At 49.5% G+C, this 17618-nt stretch overlaps 1 protein-coding gene across 1 annotated transcript in view; it reads left to right on the top strand.

Moving 5' to 3' along the window:
• Window positions 1-6281, top strand: part of TRIO (trio Rho guanine nucleotide exchange factor) — a 236019-nt gene extending 229738 nt beyond the window's left edge. Inside the window, exons 55-56 of the mRNA XM_015416185.1 lie at window positions 2098-2236; window positions 3998-6281. Of these exons, the coding sequence (XP_015271671.1) occupies window positions 2098-2236; window positions 3998-4540 (682 nt within the window). The 3' untranslated portion in view covers window positions 4541-6281. The remainder of the gene's footprint in view (window positions 1-2097; window positions 2237-3997) is intronic.
• The last annotated feature ends 11337 nt before the right edge of the window (window positions 6282-17618 follow it).

The following is a 17618-nucleotide window of genomic DNA, read 5'->3' as shown; positions in this document are numbered from 1 at the left end:
CCCACCGGGGACTTGGGCACCGGCGGGCACCATGCAGCCTATTCCAGTGCAGACCCACCAGCCCCATCCTTTTCAGACATTGCAGGAGGTGTACTTGCATATCCTCTTTCTATCGGAGGGGTGACGAAGAGGACACACTAAAATGACAAGTGACAGCCATACAAGCATGTCTGGGACACAAGGCACGAAGGAAAGTGTCCACGAGCCAGTATGTTAAGACGTTTCTGAAGGGAGTAATCCAACTGGCTCCGTCCGGCACAGGTTCCCGACGTGGAGCCTCCACAGAGTATTAGGCGCCTTGTCAAAGCCACCATTCGAACCCATGAAGACGTCCAAGCTCCGCCTTCTGTCATGGAAGGTCACCTTTCTCATCGCGGTAACTACAGCCGAGAGGATCTCTGAACTGGCTGCATTATCAGTGAGGAAAGAGCTTTGCATCTTCCAAAAAGACTCTGTCTCCTTGCGGATAGACCCATCCTTCATTCCCAAGGTAAATTCGGCCTTCCACCTCAATCAGCCTATCATGTTGCCATCGTTCTACCCAAATCCTGCACTCCCTAAAGAGAAGACCTGGCACAAGTTAGACGTACATAGGGCTCGGCGTATATATCTGGACAGGACAGCTTCCTTTCGAAGGTTAGACGCGTTGTTTGTGGCATACGGTGCCCCCAATCAAGGCAAAAAGGTCTCCAAGACCACACTGGCCTACTGGATCAGACAATGTATTACCAAAACTTACGAGATACAGGGAATCACGCCTCCAGCCCACCTGACGGCACACTCCACTAGAGCAGCGGCAACGACAGCAGCTTTTTCCACACGAGCAACTGTCGAGGAAATCTGCAGAGCGGCAACCTGTGCGTCTTTTTCCACATTTGTGAGACACTACAGGATAGACCAGGCAGCCTCGACGGAGGTGGTGTTTGGCAGACGAGTGTTACAGCAGGTAGTGAACACGTTGCATCATTCACCCACCCCAGATGAACAGCTTGGGTGCAGCTATCCATTTCCTGGATGACTTCCCCCCACTGAAGGAGAACGGTCCATTGGACCTACCTGAAGGTTCTTTCTTTTCAGTGGGGGAGAAGTCATCCACATCCCACCCAAAAACAGGCTACAAGGAGAGGCCCAGGGTGGCAAAACTCAAGATGACTGCAACAACATGGCCTACATGGTCTAAAACAAAGACATAGGATGAAAGCGGTCCACGGACAGGGCTTGGACATGACTAGAGAGGTCGGCCTGGGCCACTCCAATAGGAGCCACGCAACAAAAGAAATCTGCATAGCCTATCCGAGCGAGCAGAGGGCGTGACCTAACCACTTCCCGGACGACTTCTCCCCCACTGAAGAGAAAGAACCTCCAGGTAGGTCCCATGGACCGTTCTCCGTGGCAGCTCCACACCGGTGGAATGAGGACACCGGGGCCCTGCGGAACTTACTCCAATTCCGCAGGGCCTGCAAGACGGAGCTCTTCCACCAGGCCTTTGACCACATTTAACACCTTGACATAACCTGGAGCCTCCCTGGGGGATGGTGTGTTCATAGTCTAAGTCCGTACTGACTGACTGACTCCTGTTACGAAAACACTGGATTAGGATTGTTGCCACATAGGAATGTATGGATGGATGCATTGCACTTTAGATGTTGTGTGTTTTTAAATTGTTTTGCTAATTTCATGTAAGCTGCCTTGAGCGTGCTTCGGCGGGTAGGGTGGGGTATACTTCCAATAAATAAAATAAATATAAATACAAGGGATATCTAAGCAAACCCCTCCCCCTCTTCTCCTGGTCTTTAGGTTTACAACTGAATTTGATTGCAAGTTTAAAAAATGTTGCTATATTGGTAGTGATAATGCTTAAAGCACCTACTATTCTGTTGCTTGCTCATCTGGATGGCTCATTAGCCATCCGGGGGAGGGGGGTGGCCGATAGGATGGAAGTGGCCATTTTTGTTGGTTTAAGGTAAATAAGGCAATTAATAACGGGGAGCAGGTGACCTAGAGATACGGGACTGAAGGGCTCTGGAGCCCGTCCTTCCTTCCCCCGCCCTCCGCCCTTGGCACAGCCGGGTGTGATTGCTGTTTGTTCTCCCACAGGGCCAACCAAGGGCGCCTTCTGGACTACATTGTGCAGTGGGGGAACCTCACAGAAGGGAAGATCAAGCTCTACCTGGGGGAGATTCTGGAAGCCGTGCAGTTTCTTCACAATTGCAGGATCGTGCACTTGGACCTAAAGGTGAGCTGGGTGGAAGGTTCTCCTCCCCCCCCCAGGACCATCCCTACAAACCTCAGGGGCCCCTTCAGCACAAGCTGTGCAGTGCTTACTGCAGGCCGAGAGAAATGCCGTGAACTCCCGCTCTGCCTCATTGGCATTTTGAGAGAATGTTTACTACTCAGAAAGAGTTCTGGCGTCTCCGTGCAATCCTCTACCTTCAAGTGGGCAGACTGGAGTGAGTCTGCACTCTTCAGCCTGTTTTAAAGCCAGGAAGCCCGGGGGCTGCTCAGAGCTTGAAAATGTCTATAGGAGAGCAGACCAGAAACAGTGCATGAGGCTCATCTCTTTGTGCCATCAGAGCCGTCAGGTGCAAAGAGGAGGGCCTGCATCTCACTCATGTCAGGAGTGGCAAACGGCTCATTGGCTCTTTCCTGACCACTTAACCGAGCACATGTCGGCATCAATGTTCCCTCTAAGCTGTGAAGTCTTGTGAGCAAAAATTCCACTTTGTGAGCGACTGGCATTAAAGTTGTGAGCGAGCGATTTGGCTACTGCATAAATTAGTTTGCTCTGGAGCCCCATCCTTCCTGAGCTGAAACAAAAATGTGTGAGCTGGAAGCTAAAAAACTGTGAGCTAGCTCACTCTAACTCAGCTTAGAGGAAACACTGGTCAGCATCGCGACAGAGCCTCCAAAAGCAGTCCTGAGAGGCTCAAATGAGGCTTCTGCCCAGTTTGCCACTTTTCAATCTTGTTCTCAGAAGAGACACCTAAGGAGTAGAGAGAAATGGGATATAAAAGTATCTGTCTGTGAAATCCTGTGGCTGAAATCTAGCTGATCTGAGAATGTCTCACCAATCCTGTGGCCTTTTCTTTTCCCATTGTGCTTAACATCCCATAGAGAATGTGAATTGCTTCTTTCGCAGAGAGCCTGGCATGGAAGGGGGGGGGGGGTCTTGGCTTCCAGGAAAGCATAAATATCTGTTTGTTGCAGAAATGCTGATGGGCCCATACACTCCTCCACGCACGCACTTCTTCTCCCTGCATAGATGCGATATCTGCCTTGTGCTTCCCATCTCCAAAAATTCTCTTTCACTTTTTCCCTCCTCCCCACTGTAACGAAAATGAGATCAGTCTCTGCATGTGTTTGACCCTGTGTCAGGGCCATGTCTGAAAAGGGGAAGGACAGAATGTTCAGTGGGTCTGTTCGCACAGTCTCATTTCCTTACTGTGCATTGGCTATACATGCCAGGAAGTTACTGTGGGTTTGGGATATGTCTAAAAAGACTTGAAGAACAGCTGTGTGCAGTTACATTTTCTGATGGTGGCTCAAACTGGACATTTTGATGCAGGCACCCACATTTTAAGCTGAAGTCTATTCAGTTTAACTCTCTGGTCTGTGTATCCTGAAACTTAAATCACCAGATGAAATTATTATGGCCTTAACAGTGAGGAACAATTTAATTTGAAAAGATCGGTTTTAGAAATGCAGTGTTTTCTAACACAGAATTCTGTTCACAGAAGTCTGAATTTTAGTGAACTGGTCCACTGGGTATGTCAGCTCAATAAGCCTGAGATGTGCTAGTTTTATTTGGGCCTTTGTAAAAGCTTCAATAGTTTCCAAAAAATGTTTCCAGTGTTTATTATTTGAACAAATGCCCTAAGGGGCAAGGGGCCAACTCCTCTTCATCTGAAAGTCCAGCCTGTCGCTTGCATGGTGAGACTCTTTAGAAGCATTTGCTTGATATGGGTATGAAACTTTCTCTCCTTCTTTTACCTTTTAGCCTGAAAACATTCTGGTGGATAAAAGCTTGGCCAAAGCAACAATCCGACTGGCTGACTTTGGAGATGCAGTCCAGCTCAACACCACCTACTATATCCACCAGTTACTTGGGAACCCAGAGTTTGCAGCTCCCGAAATTATCCTTGGAAACCCCGTCTCCCTGACCTCAGATGTGTGGAGCATCGGAGTGCTCACCTACGTCCTCCTTAGTGGCGTGTCTCCTTTCCTGGACGAAAGCGTAGAGGAAACCTGCCTGAACATTTGCCGTTTAGATTTTAGCTTCCCAGATGACTACTTCAAAGGAGTAAGCCAGAAGGCCAAAGATTTTGTATGTTTCCTACTGCAGGATGACCTGGCCCGGCGTCCTTCCGCGGCACGGGCCCTCCAGGAGCAATGGCTGCAGCCAGGCAGTGCCAACAGCGCTGACAGCATTGACATAGCTAGACTGACTTCGTTCATTGAGCGGCGAAAACACCAGAATGATGTTCGACCCATTTGTAGCATTAAGAACTTCTTACAGAACAGACTCTTGCCAAAAGTTTAATCGAACTGTGACGTTCTCTCTCATTCTCTTTCACTTGCCAATCAAACTAAGGATGAAGCTCTCCTGCCAATCGGCTGTTGACTTGAATTTGGGGTGAAGAAAAACAAATAAAGAGCCTGTCCGCTGCTAGCATATTCATCGTGTGGAAATGCATTCCAAGTAAATCGACACACGGCTGTACTTGGGACTAGCAGTGCGAAACTACGTTGGGGTGGAGGACTGCAGCACTGTACTCTGCAAAAGGCAATGAAGAACTTTACACTTCCTACAGTATTTTATTCAGGTTTCTACAGAAAAAAAATCCTTTTTTAAAAAACGTCAGACAGAATTTTGCAAATGATCCTTAACTAGCATTTTCAAGATTTTAGACAAAGGAAACACACCTATGTTCAAAGCACTGGGATTGAAAAACAAGAGACAGACACTGATGCTTAGAGAAGACTGAGCAGAACAGCTGCTGCCGACCCAGAGGCGGCCCCTCCATTTCGACCCCTCTGATCTCCCCCCCCACCCCCCCTGGGGACATACAGCTTTCCAGTTGCCTCACCTATGTGTGTTTTGCATAGCAGCGCACTGAGATCAGACTTTGCTTATAAGTTCATCCAACCTCAAGATTTTTGCATACTAATAGAATGAACCATTTTGCTCTGATAAAATGTAGGCCTTACTTGTAAATATACTGTTTACCTGCCTTCGGTCTGTGTCTCTTTGATCCCCCCCCCTTTCCCCCCTCTCCCTGACTGGTGGTGTTACCACTGTGCGGGTCTTCAGTTATGGTCAGCCTTGGCATGGCTGGTCAGAAAGGGACTCATGGGTTGGGTGTCCCATAGGCCGGCCAACCTCCATTGTCAAGCAGTATACAGCAGGAAGAAAATACTGTAAATGCACTCACTTTGGGATTTTTTTTTTAAATTTCATATCATGTGCAATGTCGTGGCTTTAACATTTTATGCAACTATTTATGAGGACCTCTGTTGTAACTGTAATAAATATATAGAAAAAAAGCACACTCATAGTATGGCGAGCTTTTTGACTTTGTGTTTGGCATTTCCAGGGGTGGGGTGGGAGCAGGGCGAGGGTTTTTATCACGGTGTCATTAACTAGTTGCATTGGGAGCTTCGCTTAGAACTTAGTTCAAAACTAGAGCTGGTTTTAAAAGGATTGTAAAACGATTTTCATTTCCTGAAATGAAAACTGGATGAGAAAAAAGGGTGATGTTTTTACAGAAGTTTGTTTGTTATTGTTGTTCAAAATGCCAAAGTATTATTTTTTTCCAAAATCAATCTCTACCTTTTTAGAATTTTCAGATTTGTGTATTTCTTTCTGTATGAAAACTGAATTAATTTTGTGCTCTTTGAAGAAGTATGGTCGAGCCCTTACAGTCCGAACCGGATAAAGGACAGCTGTCTGTTTTGAAAGATGGTTTTAGGGCTGAGGCAAATGTGTGGAATAGTAAGACCACTGATGGCTTTCCATGTATCAGTGAGTGGACGTGGGTGCTCAGTCATCTATTTGTGCGCATGCGCATGTAAGCAACGCCTGTTGAAACAAACCAAGCCTATGTCTGATACAAAGTAGATGTAGCCATCAGTCTTAAGATGTAAATTCACTTTGGTTTTAATTTTAATGTTGCAGCTTCCGTTGCAGTCTATTTATTACTATTTTTTTCTTTTTTGTAAAGTTGTACAGAAACTTTTTAAAGAGAGAATTAGACTCAAAACTGGATGGATGCCTATTCATACAACCATAACTTTTTGCTTACGAATTTTAATTTTGTTTTGTATTTTAGTTGAAGTTTTGCTTTATTTTGCATGTATATTTCTTTGTATAGCGATGTTGCGCCTTTACACAGTATGATGTGATGTAAATATTTTATTTTGCCATCAGTTATTTTAAAAAAAATTAAACATATTTAACAGTTGTGCTTGATTCCTTTTATTGGAGGCCACTCCAGTAGGTTGAACAGAGGTTATTTTAGTGTTTGGGGAGGGGGGGTTGTTGTTTATTATAGTGATTATAATCAGCAAAGCACGTTCAGTTCTAAAAGGCAGTTGTGACAATTGGGGGGGCTGCCCAATAAAAGCAGATAACTGTTTCCCAATAGAACACGGCACTCTGCTACAGTATTGCTGAGAGGTGCTCTGTTCATTGAGGAACTAGTGGAAGCAGCCTGTGTTAGAGGAAGGGAGGCCTGCGAGACTCGTGGGGGAGTCTCATCTCCCCCGCCCCCCCCCCATCGCAGCTCCAGGCCCCACCGCCCACCTGTGTAGACAGCAAGGGTACCTGGGAGCCACACCGAGTCCAGAGTGGCTCCTGGTGTCCTCCACTGCTGCGCAGCCAAGCCCAGAGTGGCTCTCGGAGTGTGCTTTGCCATGGCGGGCTTTGCCCAAGCCTTTGCAGAGCACAGGGGAAGAAGAAGGGGCCCTGCAGATGAAGCGCTTTGTATGTGGATAGCCAGTACCTTGGATTTAGCCCAGGGCCTGATCAGTAGGAAGAGGCGTGCTCCACCGAGCTCCTGATAATAACCAGTGTGTGGCATTCCGCCCTAACTGGGGGTCGGGGGGGATGGGAGGTATGTAAAGTGCATTCTGATCTTGGTGTTACCGTGGCATGGATCCAGGTGGCCTGAACGACGGTGTCGGGGGGGGGGGGGCTTTTGGGGGCTGGACTGAGTTGGAAGAAAGCATTTCTTGCAGCTACGTTGTTGCTTCTCCAGCCACAGGGCTGGGTGCAGCCTAACCCCGGGCTCATCACTGAGTCAGCAAGTGTCAGGGGAACCCCACCGGCCATGGGAAGCACAGCGTCCTTCCGGATCCCCACCTTTCCAGCCACCATCCCTTCTGTCATGCCTGGGTTCAGTTTCAATGTGTCCACTTCCAGCCATTTGGCCCCTGCAGTGCCACAAGACCTCTAAGCGCATCACCAGGGCATTTGGATAGAAATCTGAAAGCCACTCTTTGTTCCTCAGGCCCCATTTCTGTCAAGCGAGACTTCTGCATCTGCGCGGAGGAGGGGGGAGAGGGAATTAGGTGCTGAATCCTAAAAGAAATCAACCCTGACTGTTCCCTGGAAGGCCAGATAATGAAACTGAAGCTCAAATACTTTGGCCACCCAATGAGAAGGGAGCACTCACTGGAGAAGACCCTGATGCTGGGAAAGATTGAAGGTCAAAGAAGACGGGGACGGCAAAGGATGAGATGGATGGACAGTGTCATCGATGCAACGAACATGAAACTGAGCAAACTTCAGAGGACGGCGGAAGACCGGAAGGCCTGGCGGGATCTGGTCCATGGGGTCACAAAGAGTCGGACTCGACTGTGTGACTGAACAACAACAAATGGGAGCTGGTCTTGCCCTGTTTTATCCAGTTCTTGGATATATTTTCAGGTATGAGTAATGAGCTGCAAATGAAACATGACTGACTATTTAGTAGATATGGGTCAGAGCCAAGGGTCATTTCATAGAAAAAGAGGTGCAGGAGCTCATTAGCATAACTCATTAGTGTAATTCATTTGCATATGCCACACCCCCTGACATCACCGGAAGTGTGCCAGAAGGAAACACCCACCGCTCAGGCGCCACTGGACTGTTTTGGATTGCTAGCTATTGGGGGGGGGGGAACGTGCAGATCTGTCCTCACAGAGGAGGGAGAGCTTGTACCTGAATAAAACCTGGTCTTAAAGGTGCCACTGGACTGTCTTGGGCGGGGGGGGGGGGGCTCTGCAACGTACCTGGCTGCTTCTTGCTCTGACTGAGGGCTGCTGGGAGCAGGGGGTGAGGCTTGTTACATGTGCCCACCCCCTGGGCTCTTTACTGCCGGAGCTCCGCTCCTGTGCGCTCCCGCAGGAAATGACCCCTGGTTCAGACAATCTAAAAGCTAACAGGAGCCCCAGTAACTCAAAATCCAACTAGCTTTTTCTTTGGTTGTTTCCTGGTACGAAATAGACAAAAGGTGTATATGCAGAAGGTTCTTCTTCTTAAGTTAGGTGCTGAAACCGCCCAGTTGTGTGTAATCCATAAAGAAACTGACTCGGTGCTTCAGATTCTGGTTTCTGGGCTTCCTCTTCTACCTTGATGGAGAGAAAGGGGGGGGGCATCATCCACATACTGATGACATCCAATTCCAAAGCTATGAATGATTTCTCCTAAAGTCTTTACACAGAGGTTGAATAATACTATTGTATCCTGTGGAGCCCCACAAGAAAGCTTCCATGCTGGTCTCCACCGGCAACCCTTTGAGTCCAATCCTTGGTGGATGATTTAAACCACCCCAAAACACATCCCCTGATACCTACTTCTGCCTCAAAGTGCCTCAACAGGATGGCATGGATCCAGTAGGATCAGCAAAGAAACATGGCATTTGTCTAAGTGGGCAGACCGTTTTAACTGGCCGCCCTTTTGTGGGGTGCCGGTGTCATATTCACCTTCAGCAAATAGGCCATAGTTAAGCCAGATCTCCAACCCTTAAACAAGACCTCCCATCAAAGGCTCAGCCCAGAAGATTAAGTCGGTGGTTTTTTTCATATGTTGGGCCTATCAAAATTTGAGAGGGGCCCAGCATAGCCAAAGAGGCTTAAAAATACTTGGCCAGCCCTGGTGAGAGGAGCATTCAGCATAAGTGTTGAAGTCCCCCAGAACAGTATAGGTCAGGGGTGTCGAACTCATTTGTTATGAGGGCCGGATGTGACATAAATGAGACCTTGTTGGGCCGGGCCAGGTATGCCATAAAATGTAATGCTGGGTAGCGGAGATATACACTTTATAAAGGACACAAACACAAAGGGGTTTTTTTTACTTAAAATAAATACATGCTTAAAACATTAGCTCTGTAAGCTGCAAACCTAATTTTGATTTATTGACATTCAGCACAGAAATCTCATGCACAGAGTTCTGAGTCTAGGACCCAGGTTAAAACGTGAAATGGCTGAGCGATTGAGAGAGTCTGGCGAAGCAAGCTGTGATGCAGCAGCAGCAGCAAAACTGGAAGGAGGAGATGGCCAGGTCCACTGTGGGCTCGATGGAAGCCCTCCGGGGGCCTGATCTGGCCCCCGGGCCACATGTTTGACACCCCTGGTCTAGGTGTCAGTCACAAGGGCAAGCCTGTGTAGTTACAGCAGTCAAGCCTGGAAGTGACCATTGTATGAGTCACTGGAGATAAAAGGCAGACCTGGCGACTGCGGTGACCTGGGCCTGACCATCCTCAGGCTCCTCACCGCCTCGACTGGCACAAGTGACGCGCTATCCAAGGCCGGCAGTCTGATTCCCAACTCAACCCCCCCCCCCTTCCGCTCCCGGCTCAGGTACAGGACCTCTGTCTTTGTTGGATTAAGTTTCAGCCATCTCTGCTGCAGCCATCCAGCCACGGCCCCCAGCACCCTGGTCAGATGCTCTGGGGTGGAATCCAGGCAGCCGTCCAGCAACAGATAGAGCTGGGTGTTGTCCGCATATTGGTGGCACTCCAGCCCAAACCCCTGGACCAACTGGGTGAGGGGCCGCATATAGATGTTAGACAGCATTGGCAAGAGGATCGCCCCCTGCAGCGCTCCACACTCCACATTCAAGTGGGTATCGCTGAGAGATCTCCTCGCCAAGCACCACCATCTGCGCCTGACCCTGGAGAAAGAAGGAAAACCATTGTAGGGCCGTCCCCCGAACTCCTATGTTGGCAAGGTGGTGAATCATAAGATGGCAGTCAACTGTGTTGAACGCTGCTGTCAGATCTAAAAGAACAGCAGTGCCAACTCACCCTGATCCAGGTGTCTCTGGAGGTCATCTGTGAGGGCGACTAGCACCCTCTCCTTCCCGTGGCCAGGGCAGAAACCGGACTGGGACAGATCAAGGATGGATGCATCATCCAGGGAAACCTGGAGCCGTTCAGCTACCACCCTCTCAACTACCTTCCCCAGAAATGAAAGGCTTGCAACTCGGTGGTAGTTGGCTAAGGACCGCAGGTCCAATGTTGGTTTCTTCACGAGCGGACGAACCACTGCCTCCATCAGCCTTACTGGGGATGTCCCAGAAGGGACAAGTTGATAATTTCTCTCAGGGGCCCCCGGATGCCATCCCCACAGGCTTTCACCAGCCAGGAAGAGCATAGGTCAAGGAGGCAAGTGGTTGGCCTCACTGCCAAGACCCTATTGATATCCTCCTGAGAGAGTTGGCTGAAATGGGAGGTGATTACTTCCAGCAAGTAGGTTTTATCCATACTTACACTAGCTCAGCTGGGATACCATCACCTCCACTAGCTTTGTTGTTAGTAATGCTAGAAAGGCCCATTTGACTTTGCACTCCAGGATGTCTGGCTCGAGGTCAGTGATCACACCATCGTGGTTGTCAAGGACATTGAGATCCTTCTTCTATAGTCCTTCTGTGTATTCTTGCCACCTCTTCCTAATCTCTTCTGCTTCTGTTAGGTCTACCATTTTTGTCCTTTATCATGGTCAGCTTTGCATGGAACGCTCCCTTGATTTCTCCAATTTTCTTGAAGAGATCTCTAGTCCTTCCCATTCTATTGTTTTCCTCTATTACTTTGCACTGTTCATTCAGGAAGGCCTCCTTATCTCTCCTTGCTGTTCTCTGGAAATCTGCATTCAGTTGGGTAAATCTTTCCTTTTCGCCTTTGCCTTTTGCTTTCCTTCTTTCCTCTGCTATTTGTAAAGCCTCATCAAACAGCCACTTTGCTGTCTTGCATTTCTGTTTCTTTGGGATGGTGCTGATTGCTGCCTCCTGTACAGTGTCACGAACTCTGTCCATAGTTCTTCAGGCACTCTGCCTATCAAATCTCTAGTCCATTAAACCTAAACTTCACCTCCACTGTATATTCATAAGGGATGTGATCTAGGTCAAACCTGAATGGCCTAGTGGTTTTCCCAACTTTCTTCAGTTTAAGTCTGAATTTTGCAATGAGTAGCTCATGATCTGAACCACAGTCAGCTCCAGGTCTTGTTTTTACTGACTGTATGGAGCTTCTCCATCTTTGAATGCAAATGGTATAATCAATCTGATTTCAATGTTGCCCATTTGGTGATGTCCATGTGTAGAGTCACCGCTTAGGTTGTTGGAAGAGGGTGTTTGCTATGACCAGCGTGTTCTCTTGACAAAACTCTGTTACCCTTTGCCCGGCTTCATTTTGCTTTCCAGGGCCAAACTTGTCTGTTATTCCGGTTACCTTTCGACTTCCTACTTTAGCATTCCAGTCCCTTATGATGAACATCTTCTTTTGATGTTAGTTCTACGAGGTGTTGTAGGTCTTCAGAGAACCGGTCCACTTCAGCCTCTTCTGCGTCAGTGGTCAGGGCATAGACTTGGATTACTGTGATGTTGAATGGTTTGCCTTGGAATTGGACTGAGATCATTCTGTCGTTTTTGAGATTGTATCCCATTACTGCTTTTTGCACTCGCTTGTTGACTATAAAGGCCACACCATTTTTTCATGGGATTTTTGGCTGCAGTAGTAGATATAATGGCAACCCACTCCAGTATCTTTGCCAAGAAAACCCCATGGAATGACATGAAACCCACCCTCTAAAGCAGCCGTTTTCTCCAGGAGAACGGACCGTCGTCTGGAGATTCTCGGAGCTCTCCAGGCCCCACCTGGAGTTTGGCAACCCTATTAGGAGGACAGGAGGACAGGGCTTCTAATAATTGGGTGTGTTACATCGTATCTCTGTGCAGTAAGAGACACAAGAGTGCACTGAGAGTAAAGGACTGGAATTGTGCAGCTGATCAGAAGGCCAGAACGGTTCATTGTACAGAGAGGCAGCGGACACACTCGCCTCTGTGAGACGCATTCCCGAAGCCCGGGGACCTTTCCTTTTATCCTCACGGCAAACAGGTGTGGGAACTCTGCCATAAAATAATTGGGGGAGGCGTGACTTGGGTCTCTGTAGAAAGAGCGGTTGTTGCAGCTTTTGCTGTAAGAAAAAATGAAGTTCTTGGAATATTTTTCTGGTGTGTGTTTTTAAAGTGGCAAAGCTCATCAGTTTTTTCTTTTGTTTCCTCACAGAAAGAGGAAGACTCTTTAGAACCCATCTACGTTACCACCTTGATCCTTTATAGGTTATATGTCTCGTCTGCAGTATCTGCAACCAGGCAGGCCTCCGGAATTGGGGTCGTCATCTGTAAATTCCCACGGCTGTCCCACAGGTGAGCAAAAGGAGTGTTAAGAATGCCTTTCGGGCTTCCTTGAGAGACCTTGTGGCCACTTTGCGCTGTCTGCTCATTCCTAATGTGCTGGAGTGCCGTTTGCCACACTCCCTTCAGCACCACCACCACCAGCACCCCCCCCCCCGCGACAACTGGGAACACGTTCACGGAAGCTGTGTGCAAGTCTTTCGACATCTCACCCCCTTCTCTGATAACTTTTTTTTTTTAAGAGGAAGTCATCATTTCTTTGAAAGAGCACCTCGGCGCCCTCAATAAGGGTGGATTCGACTCTGCTGCAGTAATGCTGACAATTAACCAAAAGTAGTCGTCGTCTATGCAGGGTGCAGTGCTGTTCCGTAAATGGAAAAATACTGGACAACGTTCACTACAAACTGTGTCAACCAAAGCAGAGTCCTGTGACTGCAGTTTGCAAACCAAGCATGCAAGAACAGAGAGAGGTCCACCCCTCTCCCGCTGAGCCTCCTTCGGCGATCGCTACAGGCACTGCCCACAGAAATGTCTCTTCACAGCCACGCAGGCGAGAGACCTGCTCTTTTAGGAATGCAGAGGTTCTTGTACACTTTCCCCCCAGAATTCCATCATGCCTCTTCTTGCCCGCTCTGTACGTCAGCCCACTGAGAACAGATTCCGGTGGGAGCAGCCGTGTTGGTCTGACGCAGCAAAACAGAGCCTGAGTCCAGTGGGGGGCGCCCTTAAGACCCACAAAGTTTTATTCTGGGTAGAAGCTTTCATGTGCACACAAAAGCTTATGCCACGAATAAAACTTTGTGGGTCTTAAAGGCGCTCCTCCTGGACTCAGACTCTGTTTCACTAAGAGCAGTTCAGGAATTCAAGGAGGTCCAAGGTGCACTGGACTCCACAGAACTTTAGGGCGTGAGGGGAAAGTGTGCGTGGCACGTGGCAAGTGTTGTTTTTTTAATATCCTCAACAATAAAACTGCTTCTGTTGGAAATGCAGCTTTTTAAAACAAATTTCACCTGGACTGAAGATGAGGAGAGACTGTGTCCTCCTGTTCCTCCATCACAGAGAGGCGCTTTCTTCCCACCCGCCCCCCCATGACAATAGGCGCCTCCTCCTGCGGTGTGTGTGTGGAGAAGCAAAAGCCACCAGCGGCTTTCGAGAAGCCGTGTCGGAAATGGCACAGGAAGGCGTTCCGCGCTGTTTGGCCTCTAAAGATTAGCCCTGCCCGCCCGGAGGACTGCTCCTGCTCGCAGCTGGGGGGGGGGGAAGAAGCATAACGGCTTGCGAGACCTTCCACTTCCTTCAAAACAGAAGTTGCTCAAGAGCTTGAGGGACCCAGAGGAGGAGCAGGGAAAGGAACCCCTTGAAGAGCTGATGAGCTTGAAAAGGAGTCAGCCCTGTAAACTCGACAGAGAGGTTTGCAAAAAGGAGACATTTCCAGAAGTTGGAAATTCTATTCTATTTCGCTCAAATGCATCTTCCGAATTTAAAAAAAAGGGGTCTTTGGTATTGTCCCTCCGACCCCACAGACTCGCTGGCCGGCCTGTCCCCCTATGGCCAGAACAGGAATAGATTAACACTCGATTGACTGGCAGAGAGGGAGTCCATGAGGCAGAGACCTCTGGTGGCAGTGAAAATCCACCCATCGATAGGTAAAAGAATTCACTGGCTGGCCGGCATAGTGGTTAAAGTATTGGACCAGGATCTGAGAGACCCAGGTTCGAATCCCCACTCTGCCCTGGAAGCTGCTGGGAGACCTTGGGCCAGGCGCCCACTCTCAGCCGAACCTGCCTCACAAGGGAGGAGTGATATTGGTTACCCTGAGCTTCTTGGAGGAAGGGGGGGAGGAAAATACATTTAGATTTTAAAGCCTCCATCTTTTCAGCCTGCAGCCAGGGAGTGTGGCCCTTAGGGGAAATTCTGCCCCCCCCCATGTTTTGTTGCTCTTCTCGAACTGGAGGTGTGTGCCTGTGTCCCCCAGATGAGGCACACAAAGGCTTCAATCCAAAGCACACTTACTAGCGAGTCAGCCCCACTGAGCTCAATAGGACGTCATCAACATGCTTACGAGCAGTGTTCCCTCTAAGCTGAGTTAGTGTGAGCTAGCTCACAGGTTTTTACCTTTGAGCTCACACATTTATTTCTTAGCTCCTGAAGGATGGCTCCAGAGCAAACTAATTTATGCAGTGGCCAAATCACTCACTCACAACTTTCATGCCTGTAGCTCACTAAGCAGAATTTTTGCTCACAAGACTCCACAGCTTAGAGGGAACATTGCTTACGAGTGCCCTGAAAATCTCTGTAACCCTCCCCCCCCTTTCTATTTGCTTCTGAACCTGCAGCCTGTTGAAGAATTCTGTAGAGGGCCAGAACACCACACCGGGCAGACTGGGCTGGGCTGTTTTGGTGGGTGTCGGGGGCGGCTTCTGCATAGGATTCCACTGGCAGAAAGGGCTCTCCTTGCCCCACCCCCACCCCGGCGATTCTTTTGGACACATCAAGCCAGCCATGTGCTTCTTAACACAGAAGCAAACGGACTCCAGTAGGTTTTGTTCTCCAGTAAGCTTGCATAGAATCGCAGCCTGCAGCTTTTTGTACAGAGCTGATATTACAAGTACAAAGCTTAACTGGGGGGTCTTACCAAGTGGCCGGAGGGCTGGCTATCGACAGGGGTGGTTGGAAGGGGTGGCAGAGACCACACCGTTTCCCCCGTAAGGGAGGCAAGTACAGCAGCACAGGAGCCTCCTGTATCAAGGTAAGAGACTCTGGGAAAGTCTGCATGCGCACAAAAGCTTCCACCCAGAATAAAACTTTGTTGGTCTTAAAGGTGCCCCCACTGGACTCAGGCTTTGTTCTAGACTCTTCTTAAGTTAATGTACGTATTATCTGTTAAATCAAGATGGCTCACTGTGTTATTCTGTCTGTAGCAGCAGAAAAGAGCCAGAGTCTAGTCGCACCTTAATTAAAGACTAACCAAATTCGTGGCAGGGGAGGAGCTTTCGTGAGTCACGGCTCACTACTTCTTTACTCTCCAAAGTAGCCATTTCCTCCAGGAGGAGAGATATCTGTCGTCTGGATATCAGTTGTAATTCTAGGAGATCTCCAGGTCACACCTGGAAGCTGGCAACCTTAAGCCAAGCAGCAACCCCTGGGTTAGTTGAGACCGCCTGACTTGCATGACTCACCTAGGCCTGGCTGCTTGCTACTGTTAAGTGCGCGGACTCTAATCCGGGAGAACCGGGTTTGATTCCCCACTCCTCCACTTGCAGCTGCTGGATGGCCTTGGGCAAGCCAGAGGTCTGTCAGAGGTGTTCTCTCAAGGACGGTTCTGTCAAGAGCTCTCTCAGCCTCACCTACCTGTGTCTGTTGTGGGGAGGGGAAGGGAAACGAGTTTGTAAGCCTCTCTGAGGCTCCGAGTGAAGAGCCAGGGGTGTAAATCCAATCTCTTTCTTCTTCTCTTCTTCAACAGCAGCCACTCTATGAAAACCAGTGCAGGGTATCAGTTAGAGATTTAGAGTAGGGTCTGCAAGACCCAGGTTCGAATCCCCATCTTGCTGTGTAAGCTGACTGGGTGGGTTTGAACCAGTCACATACTTTGAGCCTAATCTACCTCACTGGGTTGTTGTATGGATAAAAAAGAAGAGAGGAGAATAATGTAAGCTGTTGGCCCCCACTGTGGAGACAGGTGGGGTACATATGAAGTATATAAATTCAGAATTTTGCTCTATAGAGGCTGCGGGGGGCAGCTGGGGTGGAGAGGGGAAGTGGAAGACAGAGAATCAGGTACGGGTAGATGGAGAGTTGGGTGGGAAGGAGAAGAGGAAGCAGGAAGAGGCACGCCCGGGGGGCTTTCAGGGGGGGAAAGAGGAATAGTGGTGGGGGGGATGAAATGCTCCCCTGCGGGTCCTTGTGGGTTCCTGCTTGTAAAAAATTCCATGCCTGATCAGAGCAAGGTTTTTAAAAAAAATCTTTGCAAAATAGAAGGTGTGTGGCTGAAAAGTACTCAGAACGTGGAGTGATTCAGCAAGAGTGATTCAGCAAGAGTACTTTATTAGATCAGGAACAAGACAAAAGAAACCCGCTCACAGGCCAGTTTATATGCGTTCAGAAAGCCCGCCACCAAGTACACCTAAACACACACCCTACTCCCGATAGGCTATTTACAATAACCGGGCGACCATTGGTCTCCTGGCTGGGAAGCTAGCCCTTTGATTGGGCCGGCTAGGATCCTTCGGATCCTTTGTCTATCGACTGAAGCTACAGATGAATTGTGCCTGGCCAGCCCGGGCAAGTCCGGGCATGTCAGGCTGATGCCTTACACGTGGAAAGGCAGCAGTACATTACACCCCTCCCCCCATAGTCCAAACTACCCACATACAAAGTCCTGGAGGTATGCGGGAGACTTCCTGGGCCTTGTGGAACGGCGGAGTTCCGGGGTCCTGCTTGGGGCTGCTCCTTGTGGCCATGGCGGGGCGGTTGGCTGTGGCGTTTCCAGCGGCGGCGTTCCCGGCGGTGGCAACGCCGGGGGCTCTGGAGTGACCGGAGCCGGGGCCAAGGCCGGGGTCTGTGGTTCTGGTGTGTGGACCGATGCTTCGTCGGGCTCCGGAGGCTCTAGGTCCTCGGGGTCGTTCCGGAGGACCCGGCGCCGCAGTTGGTCGATGTGGCGGTGGAGCAGTTGGCCGTCCTCGCAGGAGACCTCGTAGGAGCAAGGCCCTCGCACCCGGACCACTCTCACGGGGATCCAGGGTGGCCCCTGTGCGTAGTTCTTAGCGTAGACTGGGTCTTCCGGGAAGAACCCTCTGGCGGCTGCGTACGATTCCGATGTCAGTTCCATCTCGGGGGCCCTGTCTGGGTGTAGACGGTCCAGCCGGGAGGTTAGGCGACGACCCATCAAGAGTTCCGCCGGGCTACGGCCGGTCTCGGTGTGCGGGGTCGTGCGTTGGCCGAACAG

The sequence above is a fragment of the Gekko japonicus genome, unplaced genomic scaffold (assembly GCF_001447785.1).
Source record: "Gekko japonicus isolate JY-2015 unplaced genomic scaffold, Gekko_japonicus_V1.1 scaffold502, whole genome shotgun sequence".
Taxonomy (NCBI): Eukaryota; Metazoa; Chordata; class Lepidosauria; order Squamata; family Gekkonidae; genus Gekko; species Gekko japonicus.
This window is presented reverse-complemented; position numbering and strand designations above follow the sequence as displayed.